We start from the raw sequence: 20,581 nt of genomic DNA, 5'->3' as shown, positions 1-20,581 counted from the left end.
TATATAATTTGGTATGTTATTGTATTTTTATAAATTTCAATAAAAACTGGGTTTAACAAAAAAAAAAAAAAAAAAAACCTGGTAGTAACTCGTGATAAGTGAACGTGCTTGGATAAGGTGTTATCTGAGCATGCTCGGGTGCTAAGAGTGACTTTGGCGTGCTTGAATAATATGTTAGAGCCCCTGTGCCTCTATGTCTCTCGGCTGTTCAACAGCCACAACAAATTGAGGGATAGCCTAAGAAACAGGTAATCCCTGCTTGTGTTGCACCTGTCGAACAGCCGCGGGGACTCAAACATTTTTTTGAGCACGCTGAAGACACTCGCTCATCACTAGTAGTAACATGCCAGTGATCAGCAGCATCCTCCCTGCTGTGCCATCCGAGAGCAGTGGCCACAAGCACACATCACCATAGTTTACTCCAAGATTAGAGATGAGCGAATTTGATTGGGTTCCTTCTTATTTGTTGGGTTCTCCATGCAGTCGTGACACAGGCAACTGTGTTGTCGATCAGCTGATTGCCCGGCACAATCCAGGAAGCCGGGTTCCCTCTGCAACCTATTCGGCAAGTGCTATAGCTTGTCGAAAAAGAGGGAACCTGAGCAAATTCACTCATCTTTATTCAAGATCTCTGCTTGCTGGTTTCTCACATCTTGGTGTAGCGGTGCGCATATGGATGGCATGGGATGCCTGAATGCGATGGCCTGATGAAGCTGACGAATTTGGGCATGGAGAGCGGCAGCCAACCTGTGAACTACAGCTGTGTGAATGCCGCCTTAGAGAATAACCGGCAATTTAATCTTCATTTCATAAATTCATGTTCATGTGAAAATCAGACCCTCTGTAATAACTCATCATCTGCTTCTTTCTCCTCTGGGATCTACTGACTGCAGATTGCACATATACAGAGATTACTCCTGAATCAAGCGTGAAAAAGAGGATTTCTCCAATGAGATTTATTACACAGTTTCCTATTTTCTGGTGGTCTTTGGATTTATGAAAATCATTAAAATGAGGGTTCCTCTTTAATGTAGCTGTACTGAAAAAAAAAAAAAGGTTTTGTCACCCTGCAGTTGTGCAGAAAGTCCTGGGTGAGTAGGCGTCCCACTATGTGGACAGTCCCTGCCGTTGGAAGGTTCATCATTCAGCCATATTAAATCCCAACCACAATGACTTGTGCCACTGCTCGTTATGGCAGAGATGATGGCGCTATATATGTAAATGCCAGGCGCTGTTGTCTTGGCTCAGTTTTCAGTGGTTAATGGTGCTCACCTGTCTCTGCAGCACAGTGTGCTCTGCCTGCAGCAGCGCAATCTCCTTCAGCAGCCGCTTGGCGCGCTCGTGGTTGTCGTACGCGGCTTGTTGCACCAGGGTCAGCTGCCTCTTTAATCCGCTGTTCTCTCTTCTCAGCTCCTGAAAGCAACAGACACTGCAGTGATAAAATGAATGACCTGCGACCACCTCCTCCTGGCGCAGGACAGGAGCAACAGCTTGGTAGGAATTACAACTCCCAGCATCCTGTCATTGGCCAGCAGGGTCTGTGGAGGTGCTTGCTCCAGCAGATGTGACTTCTACATACAATGCCGCACCTCAGCCCGCTCCTCCTGCTGCTTTGTGATGGATTCCTTCATTGTGAGGATTCTCTTCTCGTCTCTCTTCCTTGCCGATGTCGCCTCGTCCTCTAGCCGGCTCAGGTCACTTCTATACGTCTCCACCTGTTTCTGCAGAGCCGCCGCCTCGTTGCACTTGTCCTGCAGCTTTTCTTCCTGCTCTGACAGGAGACGTCCTGGAAAAAGAAGTAGAAGTGACAGAAATAGTGGACAAATATAGGAAATAGACAACTACAACTCCCATCATCTGTTGACAGTCACAATATATTCCCCTGCAAAACTTAGTGAGGGGCACTGTGCCCCGAGCGGGCCATGTATACCCCCTCTACTGATAGGTAACGGTACCCACCCAGCTGCAGCAAAGAAAATGATGGAAAAATCCAGACTGTACCCTGGAGAATAAGTGGCGCCGCCTATCCCCAACATAATGTGGGAGCCTCCTCCGCTGGTCCAGAGACATCCGAAGATGCTGCAGACCCTCAGGAATCACCAGGAACAGACGTCTATGAGCAGCGCGAGGATCACAGCACCCAGCAGATGACAACGCCGGGCATGGAGGGGTGGTGGTCTGTATGATATGGCCCTGCCCAGCCCAGGACTCGGCAGCGTGCAGAGCGGGATTTCTTACCCCCTTCATCCCCAGGTGATTTTCCATCCCCCCTTTTTTTTTTCCAAGAGCCACACTTTATTTTTCCGTCCACATAGCCATATGAGGGTTTGTTTTTTTGTGGAAGGAGTTGCACTTTTGAGTGACAATTCATTTTATCATGTGATGCATTAGAAATTGGGAAGAAAATTTAAAGTGCCTTGAAATTGCAAGAAAAAAAAAAAAGTGCAATTTCATATTTATTTATTTATTCTACCATGTTCACTATACGGTAAAACTGACCTGTCAATGATTCTCCAGGTCAGTACAATTATGCAGATACCACATCTGTAGACTTTACTTTTGTCGCCATTTTCTGAGACCCGTAACATTTTAAATTTTCAGGATCTGGTGCTGGGTGAGGGCTTATTTTTTTGTGCCCCCAGCAGCTGATTGTACTGATACCATTTTGGGATAGATACGATGTTTTGATCGCCCCTCTCACTACAATATTGCAGTGGCCAAAAAAATAAATAATTTCTGGCATTCATTTTATATTTTGATATATCGGTCTTTCACAAATGCAGCGATACCGAATGTGTGTATTTTTTAATTGTTTTGCATTTAGTGGTGCCAAAAGGGGGCAAATTTAACTTTTTTTGCTTTCTTTTTCTCATTTTTAAAAACTATGGCCATGTGGAATGACTCGCCCCCTGCCGACGCATGTTAAAGGCCAGGAAAGATGTGGGCTCGTGTGCAATCCCACATCAAAGGCAGGGACACAACATATGACATAAATGTACGTCATATGTCGTGAAGAGGTTAAAGTTACAGAACTCTTAATTTAGCAGGAATCTTTGTAAATGTAATTACTGGCAGCCTGCAGAGACTCCTCCAGGGCAGCGCCCCACCGCTCCTCCTGTTGCAGCTTTAGGGCACGCTCCTCCTGGGCACGGATTCTTCGGGCCATCATGTCTAGGGCGCTCTGCTGGTCGGACACTTCCCTCTTGTACTTCTGCCTGTCAATCTCTAGTCTTGCAGCTGCCTCTCTGAGCTCACTGTCCCGACTCTCAATTTCGGTCATGATTTTCTTCAATTGCTGTGAACAAAAAAAATTCACAAATTTGAAGGAATGGAACAACAGATCCCACCTATCCACCACGAGCACCGGAAACCCTCAGGAGTACTACCCCCAACATACCATACTTCAGTGACATCGTGTCCTTCTATCCTCCCGTGCAGGAGTACTACCCTCATCATATCTCCTGTACAGGTGTACTACCCCCCATCAGACAATGTAAGAGTCCCACACCTTATCCCCAGTAAAAGAGTACTACCCCCATCAGACCATATACGAGTCCCACAACCTACCCCCAGTACAGGCGTACTACCCCCATCAGACCATATAAGAGTCCCACACCCTATCCCCATCAGACCATATACGAGTCCCACATCCTATCCCCAGTACAAGAGTATTACCCCCATCAGACTATCTATAAGTACCACATCCTATCCCCAGTAGTATTATTTATTTATACAGCACCATTAATTCCATGGTGCTGTACATGAGAAAGGGGTTACATACAGAGTTATAGATATCTTTTACAGTAAACAAGTTTACAGTGACAGACTGGTACAGAGGGGAGAGGACCCTGTCCTTGCAGACTTACATTCTATGGGATAGTGGGGAAGAGACAGAAGGTAGGGGTGAGGTGGCGGCTCTGGCGATGGAGAGGCGGCAGAATGGTTATTGCAGGCTGTAGGCTTTCTTGAAGAGATGAGTTTTCAGGTTCCGTCTGAAGGAGCCGAGGGTGGTGGATAGTCGGACGTGTTGAGGCATGGAATTCCAGAGGATGGGGGATATTCGGGAGAAATCTTGGAGGCGGTTGTGTGAGGTACAAATGAGTGTGGAGGAGAGTAGGAGGTCTTGGGAGGATCGGAGATAAAGTGAGGGAAGATAGTGGGAGATTAGTTCAGAGATATAGGGAGGGGACAGGTTGTGGATGGCTTTGTAGATCAGTGTTAGTAGTTTGAACTGGATTCGTTGGGGAATTGGGAGCCAGTGGAGGGATTTGCAGAGGGGAGAAGCAGGGGAATAGCGAGGAGAGAGGTGGATTAGCCGGGCAGCAGAGTTGAGGACAGACTGGAGTGGTGCAAGAGTTAGCGGGGAGGCCACAGAGGAGGGTGTTGCAGTAGTCGAGGCGGGAGATGATGAGGGCATGCACAAGAGTTTTGGTAGATTGTGGGCTGAGGAAGGAACGGATCCTGGCAATATTTTTGAGTTGGAGGCGACAGGAGGTGGCAAGAGTTTGGACGTGCGGTTTGAAGGACAGGGCAGAGTCGAGAGTTACCCCGAGGCAGCGGATTTCAGGTGCGGGAGAGAGCGTGATGCCGTTTACCATAATAGATAGGTCAGGTAGGGGGGATACGTGAGATGGGGGAAAGATGATGAGTTCGGTTTTGTCTACATTGAGTTTTAGGAAGCGAGAGGTGAAGAAGGAGGATATGGCTGACAGACACTTCGGGATTCTGGACAGCAGAGAGGTGACATCTGGGCCAGAGAGGTAGATCTGAGTGTCGTCCGCATACAGGTGGTACTGGAAGCCGTGGGACTTTGAGTTGTCCTAGGCCAAGAGTATAGATGGAAAAAAGTAGGGGCCCTAGACGCTCTGTCTGTCTTGAAGGACTCCAACAGAGAGAGGGCGGGATGAGGAGGTGGTGTGGGAGTGGGAAACGCTAAATGTGCGGTCGGAAATGTATGAGGCAATCCAGGACAGGGCAAGGTCTTTGATGTCAAGGGAAGAAAGAATCTGTAACAGTAGGCAGTGATCGACTGTGTCAAAAGCAGAGGACAGGTCAAGAAGGAGGAGGATGGAGAACTGTCTGTTAGCTTTGGCTGTGAGTATGTCATTAGTAATTTTTGTCAGGGCAGTTTCGGTGGAGTGGTGGGGGCGGAAGCCAGATTGGAGGTTGTCAAGGAGAGAGTTAGATGAGAGGTGGGAGGAAATTTGAGCATGGACATGCTGCTCAAGGAGTTTTGAAGCAAACGGGAGCAGTGATATGGGGCGGTAGCTAGGCATAGCAGTTGGGTCAAGGTTAGTTTTTTTGAGGATGGGTGTGATGGTGGCATGTTTGAAGGCAGAGGGGAATGTACCAGAAGATAGCGATAGGTTGAAGAGATGGGTTAGGGCTGGAATGAGCATGTTAGTGAGGTTGGGGAGCAGGTGGGAGGGGATGGAGTCAAGTGCACAGGTGGTGAGGTGCGATTTGGAAAAGAGGCGAGTAAGCTCTCCTTCAGTGATGTTGGAGAGGGAGGTTATTAGGGAAAGGCAGAGGTCTGGTATATGGAGTGGTTGGGGTCGTGGAACAGTTAAGGTTTGCCTTGTTTGGTCGATCTTGTTTTTGAAGTAGGTGGCAAAGTTCTCAGAAGAGATGAGGGGGGTTGGAGGTGGCAGTGGTGGGCGGAGGAGGGAGGTAAATGTGCTGAACAGTTGTTTTGGGTTGTAGGATAGTGAAGATACAAGGTTAGTGAAATAGGTCTGTTTAGCGGAGGTGAGGGCTAATTTGAAGTCAAATGTAGCTTGTTTGAAAGCAGTGAAGTCGTCTGGCAGGCGTGTTTTCTTCCAACGCCGCTCCGCAACCCTGGATGCTTGTCGAAGTTTTTTTGTGAGATTGTTATGCCAAGGTTGCCTATTGGTTCGTCGCACTGTGCCATGCATGAGAGGGGCGACTGAGTCTATGGCTGATGTGAGGGTGGAGTTATAGAAAGCGGTGGCGCTGTCCGTGTCGTGGAGTGAAGATATGGAGGACAGGGGTAGGAAAGAGTGAGAGTCTGTGAATGTCTAGATGTGCGAGGTTTCTGCGAAGATGTCGTAATGGCTGGACATGGGGGGCAGGTGAGGAGGATAAGGATGAGAAGGTGAGTAGATGGTGGTAAGATAGGGGGAAGGGAGAGGTTGTGAGATTAGATAAGGAACAGAGGCGGGTGAAGATGAGGTCTAGTGTATGTTCGTCTGTGTGGGTGGCTGTGGAGGACCACTGAGTGAGTCCAAAGAATGAAGTAAGGGCCAGTAGCTTGGAGGCTGCTGGCTGGCGGGTGTCAGTAGGGATATTAAAGTCACCCATGATGATGGTGGGGATGTCAGCAGAGAGAAAGTGAAGGAGCCAGGTGGAGAATTGGTCGAAGAAGGCAGTGGCTGAGCCCGGTGGTCGGTATATGACAGCCATTTGGAGATTGGAGGGAGAGTAGATACGGACAGAGTGAACCTCGAAAGAAGGGAGGGTGGGAGTTGGATAGGGTTGAAGGAACAGTTTTTAGAAAGAAGAATACCCACTCCTCCACCATGTCTGTTGCCAGAGCGAGGACTGTGGGTAAATTGGAGGCCACCGTAGCTCAGTGCTGCAGGCGAGGCCGTGTCAGGGGGCGTCAGCCAGGTCTCAGTGAGGGCCAGGAAGGAAAGATTTCGGGAAGTAAAGAGATCATGGATCACGTGGAGCTTGTTGCATATAGAGCGGGCATTCCAAAGTGCACCAGTGAGAGGAAGCAGGGGGGTGGGGGTCAGTGGCACAGATTTTAAGTGTGAGGCGTTGTGATAGTTTCTCATAGTGTGAGAAGGATAGGGGTGAGGATTAGTGATGAATGAGGCGGGGGGCAGGATTGGGGGGATGTGTCGCCAGCAGTGCGAATATGCAGAGAAAGAAGCAGGTGGGTGAAGGAGAGTGATTGGCTTATATTATATTTTGGTGGTAGAGGTCTGAGGTTAGAGAGCAGGTCTGCAGATGAAGCGAGGTGGGGGGTAAGAGAGAGGGGGAGATAGTTATGTGGTTTGAAGGTGCAAGGGTATGGGATTAGTGGAGAAAAAACAGTGGGGGAAGTGTGAGCATGGTTAAAGAGCAGGGGAGAAAAAGAAAGGCAAGTAAACTTAGAAGACAGTGTTTAGTCTTACCGTCTGGCCGATTTCTGGACTATTTGTGGTATATTTCAGATGATACACTTAAAATATGTCACTTGAAATACAGTACAACAGTACTACCCCAATCAGACCATCTATAAATCCCGCATCATATCTCCAGTACAGGAGTACTACCCCCATCAGACCATATATCAGTCTTGTGACCTCACCATGTCCTTCTCCTCTACAGACTGGTGCAGCTGCCGCAGGCGCTCGTCAGTCCTTCTCTCCTTCTCCTGCAGTAGTCTGAACCTCCCTGCAGTGGCAGTAACGTCCTCCTGCAGAGCCGAGTTTTCCCGTAACATGTCATCTCGATGCTTGGTAGTGCTCTTTACATCCTAGGACAAAGCAAAGGAAAATGGAGTCTGCATGGTCCTAGGCCATGGTCCCCACTGGTGTTTGTCACCTCGCCCTCTCAAGCAAGGAGCATCCAGTCCGGTTCCATCGCCGTACCTGCTCCAGCAGCCTCAGCTGCTCCTTCACATCCGCAAGCTCGTCTGTAAGAGAGTTCAGCTCCCCGGTGGTGTCTGTGAGGAGACGATCCAGGACATGTTACAGAGAAGCAGCATTTAGGGTCTTACACATCAGATATCCATCCTGTCCCACCTTCCAGCACTTGCTGAGCATTCACCGTTTCCTGCTTTGATATTTGCTTCCGCTTGCTCAGATGACTCAGCTCGTCCTGCTGGCTCCTGATCTCTGCCTCCAGTCTCTCCAGAGCTACGCTCGCTGTCTTGTCACTCTGCTCCGTATCGGACAATGCTCTGATGCAGAAAATCACAGAAACCAACAAAGTGAGTATCAGCTTCATGACATGGGCGGATAGGAGGCGGGGTGGTGGGGGCAGAGGGCAGGCAGCAGGCGGGTTAGAGGACGGCAGGCATCAACTGGCCATGGTTACAAAGACTGGAGAACCCAATGTTAGTCCCTCTGGAAGGGAAATGAATAATATCTCACCCCTCCCCTGACCCCAACCCTGCCTGCAATACATCCAGTACCCGCTATCTTGCCCCTCCCCCGCCTGCAATGCATCATGTACCCGCTATCTGGTCCCTCTCCTGCCTGCAATACATTCTGTACCCGCTATCTGGCCCCTCCCCTGCCTGCAATACATCCTGTACCCGCTATCTGGTCTCTCTCCTGCCTGCAATACCTTCTGTACCCGCTATCTGTTCCCTCTCCTGCCTACAATACATCCTGTACCCGCTATCTGGTTTCCCTCCTGCCTGCAATACATTCTGTACCCGCTATCTGGTCCCTCTCTTGACCTACAATACATCCTGTACCCGCTATCTGGCTCCTCCCCTGCCTGCAATACATCCTGTACCCGCTATCTGGTCCCTCTCCTGCCTACAATACATTCTGTATCCGCTATCTGGTCCCTCTCCTGCCTACAATACATCCTGTACCCGCTATCTGGCTCCTCCCCTGCCTGCAATACATCCTGTACCCGCTAGCTGGCCCCTCCCTTGACTTCACTCCTGCCTGCACCCGGTTGCTTATCTCACGTGTCTAGCTGCAGGCCACAGCCTCACAGATCTCTATTCTGGAGAACTCTGTTCTCAGGAGATGCAGCCTTCCCTTGTCGGCAGATGCTTTATGGTTGTCAGTTATCGTTATGGGGATTGTTCTGATAGAGGAGCCCGAATGTCCCCCAGTGGTGATGAGATGGTATGATACTTACTTTTTGCTCTGGACAAGTCTGCGCTCCAGCTCCTGGTTGCTTTCCTCCAGGTTTTCCTTCTGGGTGTTCAGGACATCCATCTTCTCCTGCAGCGTGTGCATCTGTGCCATGAGGAGCTCTATCTCCTGGTGATCCTTCTCCAGGACTTGCCGCTGCAGCTCCACCTCCCCGTGGACTCGCTGCAATGTCCGCTGCATGTTCTCCAGCTCCAGCTTTCCCTGAGGGCAGAGCTCTCACTTCACTTCTTGTGTATCCACATTATGAGATCCCCAAATACATGGAATACATGCTGATCCTGACAACCAAGCAGCCCCTGGAGCTGCGGTCACACCGCGGCACATTGGTCATACTGTAGAACATCTCACCTGAAGTGCATCAGTCACAACCTGGCACATCTCACCTGCAGCAGCAGAACCTGCGTCTTCTCCAGGTCACTTATCTTCAGCTCGTGCTGTAGCCTCAGCCCCTGAAGTTCGTTGTCCTCCAGCTGCTGCATCTCCAGGACACGCTTCAACTCTGAGAAATTCAGAGAAGGCATCAGACACGTCTATGCTGCCACTGGGGTACAGCGTAGATGGAGACGTCACACACAGGACATGCAGCCAATACACTGCTCACACAGGCCATGCAGAATACGCGGCTCCGGCTGGCAGCTCACCGGATTTCTGTCTTTGGATCTGAGAGCCTGTGTCCTGCAGGTGGTCTCCTTCCTCCAGGATTTCCTGTTTCAGGGCCAAGAGCTGTGACTTCTTCTCATTCAACTGAGCACTCAGATCACCTTTCTGGACACTTAACTCTTCTAAGATTAATTTCACCTCCTGCAAGAATGAAAATAAGATGAAAGAATTAGGAAAAGTCTGATAATCAGGATGAAGTTGCAGGATGGTGTCAGCATACGGCGTCTGCTTCTGAACTTAGCAAATCATTGGCAGCAATACACAAACATCTCAGGTTTCGATGTCCAACCTTACAGGTCCCTGAACCACTACTCAGTACAGAGACAAGCAAACACTGGTCACCTCATCCACTACAACATCACATTAGTTACTAGTGATGAGCGAGTGTACTCGTTGCTTGGGTTTTCTCGAGCACGCTCAGGTGACCTCTGAGTATTTATGACTGCTCGGAGATTTAGTTTTCATCGTGGCAGCTGAATGATTTACAGCTACTAGCCAGCCTGAGTACATGTGGGGGTTGCCCGGCTGCTATGGAATCCGTACATGTAATCAAGCAGGCTAGTAGCTGTAAATCATTCAGCTGCCACGATGAAAACTAAATCTCCGAGCAGTCATAAATACTCGGAGATAACCCGAGCAACGAGTACACTCGCTCATCACTATTAGTTACTAGAATCAGAGATCATCACTATTACTTATTTACCCGCCCCCCATGTCAGAGATGATACCCCATACCCCTGCCTACCGTCTTCCCGAGATCATCGGCGTGGTCAGAAAATAGTCAGGGAACAGAGATCACCACTTATTCCCTGACCCTAACTACGTCAGAGGTGACACCCCGTACCATTGTTTCCTGCCTGCTCTCAGGTCGTCCATATGGTCATAGAACTGTCTGTGAGCATGGATCATTACTATTACTTATTTACCCCCCTATAAATCAGAGGTGACACCCTGCATCGCAATCTCCAGTTCCTCTCAGTAATTATCCAGGCACGCTGGCTATTACTTAATTTACCCCCCCCCAATGTTGGAGGTGACACCGCATACCGCTATCTCTCGTCTCCTCTCTGCCACTTCCAGCTCTCCATCCCGCAGGACGTCCTTCAGATCCGCCTTCTTCTGGTGGATGTGACTTTGCAGCAGATGAAGCTCCTGCTTCTTGTGGCCCAGGATCCTGTCCAGCTGCGCTGCCTCCTCCTGCTGTGTGGATATCTGTGGGTCACAGGCAGATATGATGTGCAGGCCATCAATGATGCCACCACAGGTGGGGAGCTTTGTGCAAAGCAGGCGACTTACCTGGCAGTGAAGCTGGTCCAGGATGCTCCGCTTCTCCACCACGAGGTTTTCGGCCTCTCTCAGCGCCTGGTCATTTTCCTCTTCCTTACACTCGGCCACTCGGATTTCTTCTTGCAGTTTTTGAAGACTGAAATATCCAACAAAATGAAGATGGATGAGAAACGCCTCGGATGGAGCTGTGACCTCACAGCGGCATGGACCAGGGGGGCCGGGAGCAGGCACCGCTCACCTTTCTGTCATGACTTCCATTTTGCTGTTTAGGGACTGGAACTCTGCATCCTTGGCGGCCACGATGCTGTTTATCCCCTGCAGGACGGCCTCCTGCGCGCTTTTGTGCTGCTCCAGGTCCCGGGCATTGGTCTGCAGCATCCTATGAACGTCACATGTCATTGCTACCATCCTGAGCAGAGACACCCGACTCTTCTCTGCTTACCGCAGCTGCTGGTCTGCCTTCACCAGGGTCACCGCCGTCTCCTGCGCCCTCCGCTCCAGCTCCTCCGCCTCACTCTCTGCCGCACACAGCTGCTTCTTCGTTACATTGTGCTTTTCAACTACATCCATTGTCTAGAAGAATAAAAAAACAAAACGTGGCTTCAGAGGCTCCCTAATCCGATCACATCTGACAGTAGAGATGATGGTTCAGTCAGCAGCACTGACGAGGACACTAAGAAGCACCAGTTCACGGAGGATTTGCAGCCTATCAACATAAATTGTAATTCCAGTCGCTGACAGGAAGCAGAGTTCTTGGAAATGAATAGAAGGCCAAAGTCTATTAGAACGATTGTGCGTATTCACATAGGACTGCAGCGGCCCTACAACAGATGACAGTGGGGTCCGCACCTTCTCCCGCGCGTCCTTCAGCTCGCTCTCCGCCTCCGCCAGCAGTCGGTCGGCTTCTCGCAGCTCCACTCTTCGTTTCTGGAGGGTTTTCTCAACACAATCGATTTCGTCCTCTATGTTGTCGTGATGCTCCAGGGAGCGCTCCAGCTGCAGCTCCAGCATCAGACTCTCCACATGACCGTCCACAAAGTTCCTGCATTAAGACATCACAGTTTGGTGTTCAGATGGTGTCTGTCGAAGCTCAGGTGGCGCTACAGCATCACATACTTGCGCTTGCGTTTTTTGGCACAGTCTTGTAGTTCCTCGACCTCCCTCCTCAGTGCCTCTCTATGACTCTCCAGGACCGTTACGTCATCCTTCAGTGTTGCCTTCAGACGCTTCTCTTTGTGTAGCCGAAACCTCAAGTGATCAACGATGTCCTCAAGGCGGGAAAGTTCATTCTCCTGTAAAGGCAGCAGAGCGAGAGACAAATATCAGAAGCAAAGCGACAGGGCGGGGCTCCAGCAGACTAGTAGCACGACGGGGCGGGGCTCTGGCAGACTAGTAGCGCGACGGGGCGGTGCTCCGGCAGACTAGCAGCGCGATGGGGCGGGGCTCCAGCAGACTAGTAGCACGACGGGGCGGGGCTCCAGCAGACTAGTAGCGCGACGGGGCGGGGCTCTGGCAGACTAGTAGCGCGACGGGGCGGTGCTCCGGCAGACTAGCAGCGCGACGGGGCGGGGCTCCGGCAGACTAGCAGCGCGACGGGGCTCTGGCAGACTAGCAGCGCGACGGGGCTCTGGCAGACTAGCAGAGTGGCAGTTTGGGGCTGGCGGACTAGCGGGGATATTACTACACATACCAAATCATGGTGCACAGACACGTTGCAGTGGAGGACGCCAGCTGGGATGACTGGAATGGTGAACTGTGGTGGAGGGGGTCCAGACACAACCTGAGAGCCGATAGGAGGGGGGCCATAAATAACAGTTCCAGGAGCCAGAGGCCTACCCTCAGAGGGTGGAGGAGGGCCATAGATGACAGTACCAGGTGGCACCGGAGTACCGTCTGGGAATATTGTATAAATAACAGAGCCAGGAGGAGCAATAAAGTGACAGGAGGGTGGCACATCGTTGTCACTGTCAGCCTCAGCACCTGCACAGAGAAGCATTATGAGAGTTACCAGGAGGGAAAAGACTGCTCATCTACCCTGTGATGACTGCAGGGCCCACCTTTATCACTGTGACAACGGGTGCCAGCAGGACGCACCGGCGAGTATGCCCAGTGCCCGGCAGCTGGTGCCTCCTCCTGCCCATGCCGCTGGTTGTAGTTACGCCTTTTGGACGGCGAGGACGTCATCGGACAATGTAAACTGACCCCGGAGTCTTTCGTGCTCAGAGAATCACGACCAGAATTCTGAAAGGAGAAACATGTGAAAGTCGTGAATATTGCCCAGTCAGCAGACAGGGAGACGACACATTCCCCTTCAGGTGAATCAGGGGCCTCAATAACAACGCAGTATAATGGGCGCTTTCTATATACTTGACTTACGTTACACGAGGCCTGCAGGTAACACCAGTAACCCTTTCTGTGGAATGCGTCAGCCATATTGGTGAGGTCAGTGCTCTGACGGCGGAGAGCATGTCTCAGAGACTGGATCTCATCAAGCAGATTCTCCATCTCCCCGATGTTATCTACAGGAGGCAGAGACATTATACACAGGAACCGCAGTCATCAGCACCACAGGCAGCGATAACAGCAGATATTGGGGTCCTACCCACTCGCGCATGCTCCAGCAGGTGTCGGAGGCGATCCATCTCAGACTGTTGTTTCCGCACAGCATCGTTCAATCGATGGATCTGCAGCCGCTGAGAGTTGGAAACAGCGAGTCCTGGGTCTGCATCCTGCAACTGTGACAAAAGAGGAGGCTGTGACACACACAAGGCATATCCCTCCACCCCACGTTATACAGTCTCTAGACAAGGCAGCGTATGCTCTGTATACATGTGTGACCACACACCAGGACTGGGCTCCTGTGCAGCCATCCCCTCCCCTGCGGTACCGGGTCCTGTGGCGGGGTCCCAGTGCAGCCGTTCCCTCTCCTGGAGTACCAGGCCCTGTGGCGGGGTCCCTGTGCAGCCATCCCCTCCCCTGCAGTACCAGGCCCCGTGGCGGGGTCCCAGTGCAGCCGTTCCCTCCCCTGCAGTACCGGGCCCTGTGGCGGGGTCCCTTTGCCGCCATCCCTTCCCCTGCAGTATCAGGCCTTGTGGCTGGGTCCCTGTGCAGCCATCCCCTTCCCTGCAGAACCGGGCTCTGTGGCAGGGTCCCTGTGCAGCCGTCCTCTCCCCTGCAGTATTGGGCCCCTGTGCAGCCGTCCTCTCCCCTGCAGTATTGGGCCCTGTGGCAGGGTCCCTGTGCAGCCGTCCTCTCCCCTGCAGTATTGGGCCCTGTGGCAGGGGCCCTGTGCAGCCGTCCCCTCCCCTGCAGTACCGGGCCCTGTAACGGGTTCCAGTGCAGCCGTCCCCTCCCCTGCAGTACCGGGCCCTATGGTGGGGTCCCAGTGCAGCCGTTGCCTCCCCTGCAGTATCGGGCCCTGTGGCGGGGTCCCTGTGCAGCCGTCCCCTCCCCTGCAGTATCGGGCTCTGTGGCGGGGTCCCTGTGCAGCCGTCCCCTCCCCTGCAGTACCAGGCCTGGTGGCGGGGTCCCTGTGCAGCCGTCCCCTCCCCTGCAGTACCAGGCCTGGTGGCGGGGTCCCTGTGCAGCCGTTCCCTCTCCTGCAGTACCGGGCCCTGTGGCGGGGTCCCTGTGCAGCTGTCCCCTCCCATGCAGTATCAGGCCCTGTGCAGCTGTCCCCTCCCTGCAGTACCGAATCATGGTATGGCACCTGTTTCTCCTTGTCGTGGAGCAGTTCCTGAAGTAATTCTATCTCTGCCTCTGCTTTAACTAGATCTCGAGCAGCCTGAGCAGCCTGGGAGTTGTAGCTCTCTGCTTCCTGCATCTCCTGGAAAAAAAAACAACAACATATTCAGTTATTTAGATCAGTCTGTGGCTCTCAAGGCATGCTGGGAGTTGTAGTTTGCCAACAGCTGGAGAGTCAGATTAGATAACCATCATTGACAAAAGAAATGCAATGTAAATGTGATCTGAACCTCATGAGGCTGTCCCGGGGCCCGAGATCTGAGCACTTTATTTAGCAGTCAATGTCCCTGGATTTGTTCTGTTCCTCAGTGTCTCCTACTGTCACTTCCTTACCTCAGCCCGCTCCTTGTTCATCTGGAGAACGGTGCCGTGCAGGGTCCTCAGTTGTTCTTTGGTGTTGGTCAGCTCGGAGGCAGCCATCTTGTCGGACGTGGCTACGGCCCTCTTCAGCTCCTTCAGCTCATGGTCCACTCCGGAGAGCTCCTGCTGTGCCCGGGAACCCTCCATTCTCTTCTACATTACAGAATATGTCAGTACAATATAGGAGGAGCTCCCAGTGTACAAAATAGAAGGGGAAGCATAGGATTTGGTTGTGGTGGGGGGGTTGCTTAACCTCTGCCTCCAGATCATGCAGCTCCGCCAGCAGCCTCTCCCGCTCTTCCTCAGCCTCCAGCAGCTGCTGGTCAGCCAGGCTTTGTATCTCCTCCATGGTGTTGAGCTTCTCGGTCAGCTGCCGGACCTGGTTCTCCAGCTGCCATTGCGCTGCCTCGTGCTGTCGCTTCTCCAGCTGAAGCTGCGGGTAAGAAAAACATATTTTATTCCTTCATTGATTAAAGAGTCAACATACCATCGCCTGTGCATGGTGGATCTTATTGCAGATCCTCACCATTTTCCATTTCTCCACTTGTCACTATGAATACTCACAGCTGAGATTTTGTTACAGTCGTATCCAGTCTCCTCTGTGGCATAAAGATTTCTGATCACAGATTGCACTGACACATCGTAACACAGTGTCAGGGCTCATGCAGATGTCTGTGCCACACTGAGCTCAGATTAGCCGCGGGTCTCCTGACCTCAGCGTGACAGCTTCAGAATTATATGAAGTTCATTCAGGGGTGATGCGGCTGGTCCGAGCTTGAACATCTGAATGAGCCTTCAGTTTTGTACAGATGCCCTGGATTTCCCCAAATGACTCACTAACAATGCCATCAGCTGTACGAGGACTGGGTCAGGACAGGTTTATAAAGGTTTGTTTCACTGACAGCCCTCACCTTGGCATCTACTGCCTTGTTACATGCCCTCTTATAGTCATCGGGAGCCTGACGGGCGCGCTCCTGGAGGGCAGCCACCTCCTCCTGCAGCTTCCTGTGCCGCTCCTGCACCTCACTCTTCTCCTTTTCTGATTTCTGAAGGATCTGACCGATCTGTCTCTGCAGTTCCATGAGGTTCTGCCCCAGGACATCAGATGGCCCCGAACACCTGACAGCAAGATGTAGAAGTTAGGGATCCTACAGGCGTCACCCGTGTACAGCCGAAGGCAACTCCACAGCATCGGCCCCACAGGGGTGACATGGGAGCACTGTCGTGTCTGCAAATGTATGGCTGGACCACAGTTGTAACAGTGTAATAAATAGTCCAATAATCAAGAACCTCCACCAGTCCGGCATTACCAGTGCACAGACAATTTCTGTGCATGCCCACTCACTATATAGACATCAGATAAAAGTATACACATCCTCACGGTGAACGGTGTGTGACCTGCAGAGGCGAGGGTCCGCACACAGCCCTGCCCCGGAGAGGCAGAGGCGAGGGGCCGCACGCAGCCCCGCCCCGGAGAGGCAGAGGCGAGGGGCCGCACGCAGCCCCGCCCCGGAGAGGCAGAGGCGAGGGGCCGCACGCAGCCCCGCCCCGGAGAGGCAGAGGCGAGGGGCCGCACGCAGCCCCGCCCCGGAGAGGCAGAGGCGAGGGGCCGCACGCAGCCCCGCCCCGGAGAGGCAGAGGCGAGGGGCCGCATGCAGCCCCGCCCCGGAGAGGCAGAGGCGAAGGGCCGCACACAGCCCCGCCCCGGAGAGGCAGAGGCGAGGGGCCGCACACAGCCCCGCCCCGGAGAGGCAGAGGCGAGGGGCCGCACACAGCCCCGCCCCGGAGAGGCAGAGGCGAGGGGCCGCACACAGCCCCGCCCCGGAGAGGCAGAGGCGAGGGGCCGCACACAGCCCCGCCCCGGAGAGGCAGAGGCGAGGGGCCGCACACAGCCCCGCCCCGGAGAGGCAGAGGCGAGGGGCCGCACACAGCCCCGCCCCGGAGAGGCAGAGGCGAGGGGCCGCACACAGCCCCGCCCCGGAGAGGCAGAGGCGAGGGGCCGCACACAGCCCCGCCCCGGAGAGGCAGAGGCGAGGGGCCGCACACAGCCCCGCCCCGGAGAGGCAGAGGCGAGGCGCCGCACACAGCCCCGCCCCGGAGAGGCGAGGGGCCGCACACAGCCCCGCCCCGGAGAGGCAGAGGCGAGGGGCCGCACACAGCCCCGCCCCGGAGAGGCAGAGGCGCCGCACACAGCCCCGCCCCGGAGAGGCAGAGGCGCCGCACACAGCCCCGCCCCGGAGAGGCAGAGGCGAGGGGCCGCACACAGCCCCGCCCCGGAGAGGCAGAGGCGAGGGGCCGCACACAGCCCCGCCCCGGAGAAGCAGAGGCGAGGGGCCGCACACAGCCCTGCCCCGGAGAGGCAGAGGCGAGGGGCCGCACACAGCCCTGCCCCGGAGAGGCAGAGGCGAGGGGCCGCACACAGCCCTGCCCCGGAGAGGCAGAGGTGAGGGGCTGCACACAGCCCCGCCCCGGAGAGGCAGAGGCGAGGCGCCGCACACAGCCCCGCCCCGGAGAGGCAGAGGCGAGGCGCCGCACACAGCCCCGCCCCGGAGAGGCAGAGGCGAGGCGCCGCACACAGCCCCGCCCCGGAGAGGCAGAGGCGAGGCGCCGCACACAGCCCCGCCCCGGAGAGGCAGAGGCGAGGCGCCGCACACAGCCCCGCCCCAGAGAGGCAGAGGCGAGGGACTGCACAGAGCCCAGTCCCAGAGAGACAGAGGCAAGGAGGCAGTGTATGGGGCTAACTGGCAGCTCTGTGGTTAAGGCACTTCCATACTGCTTGTGATTAGCTGACCAGTGACAGATGAGCGTTGTGGACATTATAGTCTGTACAGGACTCCGGAGGCAAGTGGTCCTGTCTGGTGGTGAATATTTGCAGGACTTAACCCCTTATGCAAGTACAATAAGTGCAATTGACACTGACGCACCGCAGCTCCCCCACTCCGGTCTGCAGTTTTCTCTTTAGCTCGGACACCCGGGCACTGATCTGCTCTGGATGCACCAGGTGGTCTTCAGCAGCACGAAGCTGATCATGGAGACTCTCCACCTGCGACACCAACAAACCATTCTCATGCTGAGGAAAAAGGAAATGTACAACATAGGAGAGAGGCCAACAAGTAATATCAATGTAACACAAAGTGTCCGAGACCGCCGAATAATACACCCTCAACTCTTATTAGTCCTACGGCTTCCTGTATTATACTCCAGAGCTGCACTCACTACTCTGCTGGTGCAGTCACTGTGTACATACATTACACTACTTATCCTGCACTGATCCTGAGTTACATCTTGCATTATACCCCAGAGCTGCACTCACTATTCTGCTGGTGCAGTCACTGTGCACATACATTACTGATCCTGAGTTACATCCTGCATTATACTCCAGAGGTGCACTCACTATTGTGCTGGTGCAGAACTAATTATCCATTCGATCATAGGCTCAGTGATGTGGACCCCCACCCCCGGACAGGACTCCTGAGCTGGTTGCATGGACTCTCCGAGATTTACCTGCAGCTGTAGGACTTGGGACATAAGCTTCTTGTGGTCCTTTTCCTGCTCCTGTAACTGGTGGGCTTCGGTGCGGGCGCTCTCCAGCTCAGCTTTCCATGCAGAGTGGTCGGCCTGTAATAATATTAGACATAACTTCCTCCATGCCGAGTGCTCGCAGCCTGCGCCCCAGCTCGCCCTGGCTTACGTGCTGCTGCCTCTTCCACTGCTCCAGCTCCTGATTCAGCTGGGTGATCTCGGCATCTCGTGCCCTCATCTGGGACTCCAGCTGACCTTCATAGGAGCGGAGATCTCCCTGCGCCTGCTGCAGCGCCTCGTTCACTTCTTGCTGTTCCTGCAGGGCCTGTTCCAAATCTTCGACCTCCTGCAACCAAAAAAAGGAGAGATGACAGGTATCAGCGCCATCTCACAGAACTCAGGTCACAGGACATCTGAACTCGCTGTAGCCAGACTAGGTGGGAAACCTTCATTTTCAACATATCCCCCTTTCTATCTCCTCAGTGAACTACACACGTGCTGTAGTCCCTCTCCTACCCACATGGTTTGTTATAATATATCAGTCTGGATTTAGGGTTACATCTAACAGACGACTGTACAGTGGCACATAAAATTTGGGCACCTCTGGTCAAAATTACTCTGGTCAAAATTACTGTTATTGTGAACAGTTAAGCAAATTGAAGATGAAATGATCTCTAAAAGGCCTAAAAGTTAAAGAGGACACATTTCCTTTGTATTTTAGGGGAAATAAATATACATACATTTTTAAAAAATTACTAAAAGGAAAATGGTCAGATGCAAAAGTTTGAGTACCCTGCAACGTTAGTGCCTGGTAGCACCGGCTTTTGCAAGTATCAAAGCTTGTAAATGCTTTTTGTAGCAGCCAAGAGTCTCAATTCTTGTTTGAGGGATTTTCTCCCATTCTTCTTTGTAAAATTCTTTCAGTTCTGTGAGATTCCTGGGTCATCTTGCCTGCACTGCTCTTTTGAAGTCTAGACACAGATTTCCAATGATGTTTAGATCAGGGGACTGTGAGGGCCATTGTAAAACCTTCAGCTTGTGCCTTTTGGAGGTAGTCGGACGTGGATTTTGATTTGTGTTTAAGATCATTATCCATTTGTAGAAGTCATTCTCTTTTAAACTTCAGCTTTTTTACAGATGCTGTTATTTTCATGTTGAAATTTCATTGAATCCATTCTTCTCTCTACCCGTTAAATGTTCCCCGTGCCATTGGCTGCAACACAATCCCAAAGCATGATTGATCCACCCCCATGCTTAATGGTTGGCAAGATGTTCTTTTCCTGAAATTCTGTGCCCTTTTTTCTCTCCACACATACCTTTGATCATTAAGGCCAAAGAAGTTCTATTTTACCCTGATCCACAGGACTGGTTTCCAAAATGCATCAGCCTTGTTTAGATGTTCTTTTACATACCGCTGATGCTGAATGTTATGCTGAGGGCGCAGGAGAGGTTTTCTTCTGACGACTCTTCCATGAAGGCCATATTTGTGCAGGTGTCCCTGAACAGTAGAACAATGTACCACAACTCCAGAGTCTGCTAAATCTTTCTGAAGGTTTTTTGCAGTCAAGCGGGGGTTCTGATTTGCCTCTCCAGCAATCCTACCAGCAGCTCTCACTGAAATTTTGCTTGGTCTTCCAGACCATGACTTGACCTCCACTGTTCCTGTTAAAGGGAACCTATCACCCCGTTTTTTAAAGATTAGATAAAAATAGTGTGAAATAGGGGCAGAGCTGGGCTTTACATTACTGCCTTTTTGGTGCCTTTACACCCCCGTTAGGCTGCCCAAATACCTTTGTGAAGTGGCCGTTTTCTGCTGTCACTCAAGTTGGTCAGGTCGGATGGGCGTGGTCACAGCGCTGTTTGTCCCCCAGGATCCTGCTCATCATCTCCATCTGCGCACGCGCGGAATCCTGCGGCCATTTTCCTGAAGCCCCGGGCAGCAGAGCGCTCCATCTGCGCAGGCGCGGCCACAGGAAAGATGGCCGCGCCCACCGGTAAACGGCTGAATAGCGAAGACCGCGCTGTTATTCATCTCCTGGGCAGTGGATTCGCCTGCTGGACATGCGCACACCACTACGCCACCAACGTAATGATGAGCAGGATCCTGGGGGACAAACAGCGCTGTGACCACGCCCATCCGACCTGACCAACTTGAGTGA

At 52.8% G+C, this 20,581-nt stretch overlaps 1 protein-coding gene across 2 annotated transcripts in view; it reads right to left on the bottom strand.

Annotated features, from left to right (window-relative positions):
- The window catches only part of CNTRL (centriolin), a 67,447-nt gene that overhangs the window by 2,438 nt on the left and 44,428 nt on the right, over positions 1-20,581 (bottom strand). For both annotated transcript variants that reach the window (XM_077284849.1, XM_077284850.1), the window contains 26 exons: positions 18,592-18,768; positions 18,405-18,518; positions 17,825-17,970; positions 15,812-16,019; positions 15,154-15,333; positions 14,874-15,053; positions 14,506-14,622; positions 13,399-13,531; positions 13,173-13,315; positions 12,854-13,037; positions 12,487-12,776; positions 11,913-12,088; positions 11,646-11,838; positions 11,239-11,369; positions 11,035-11,175; positions 10,806-10,932; positions 10,557-10,721; positions 9,491-9,650; positions 9,233-9,348; positions 8,833-9,050; positions 7,755-7,912; positions 7,602-7,675; positions 7,319-7,486; positions 3,070-3,295; positions 1,590-1,786; positions 1,273-1,413 (listed from right to left, as the gene is read on the bottom strand). In XM_077284849.1, the coding sequence (XP_077140964.1) occupies positions 1,273-1,413; positions 1,590-1,786; positions 3,070-3,295; positions 7,319-7,486; positions 7,602-7,675; positions 7,755-7,912; positions 8,833-9,050; positions 9,233-9,348; positions 9,491-9,650; positions 10,557-10,721; positions 10,806-10,932; positions 11,035-11,175; positions 11,239-11,369; positions 11,646-11,838; positions 11,913-12,088; positions 12,487-12,776; positions 12,854-13,037; positions 13,173-13,315; positions 13,399-13,531; positions 14,506-14,622; positions 14,874-15,053; positions 15,154-15,333; positions 15,812-16,019; positions 17,825-17,970; positions 18,405-18,518; positions 18,592-18,768 (4,263 nt within the window). The remainder of the gene's footprint in view (positions 1-1,272; positions 1,414-1,589; positions 1,787-3,069; positions 3,296-7,318; positions 7,487-7,601; positions 7,676-7,754; positions 7,913-8,832; positions 9,051-9,232; positions 9,349-9,490; positions 9,651-10,556; positions 10,722-10,805; positions 10,933-11,034; positions 11,176-11,238; positions 11,370-11,645; positions 11,839-11,912; positions 12,089-12,486; positions 12,777-12,853; positions 13,038-13,172; positions 13,316-13,398; positions 13,532-14,505; positions 14,623-14,873; positions 15,054-15,153; positions 15,334-15,811; positions 16,020-17,824; positions 17,971-18,404; positions 18,519-18,591; positions 18,769-20,581) is intronic.

This window comes from Ranitomeya variabilis, chromosome 2 (genome assembly GCF_051348905.1).
Source record: "Ranitomeya variabilis isolate aRanVar5 chromosome 2, aRanVar5.hap1, whole genome shotgun sequence".
NCBI lineage: Eukaryota > Metazoa > Chordata > Amphibia > Anura > Dendrobatidae > Ranitomeya > Ranitomeya variabilis.
This window is presented reverse-complemented; position numbering and strand designations above follow the sequence as displayed.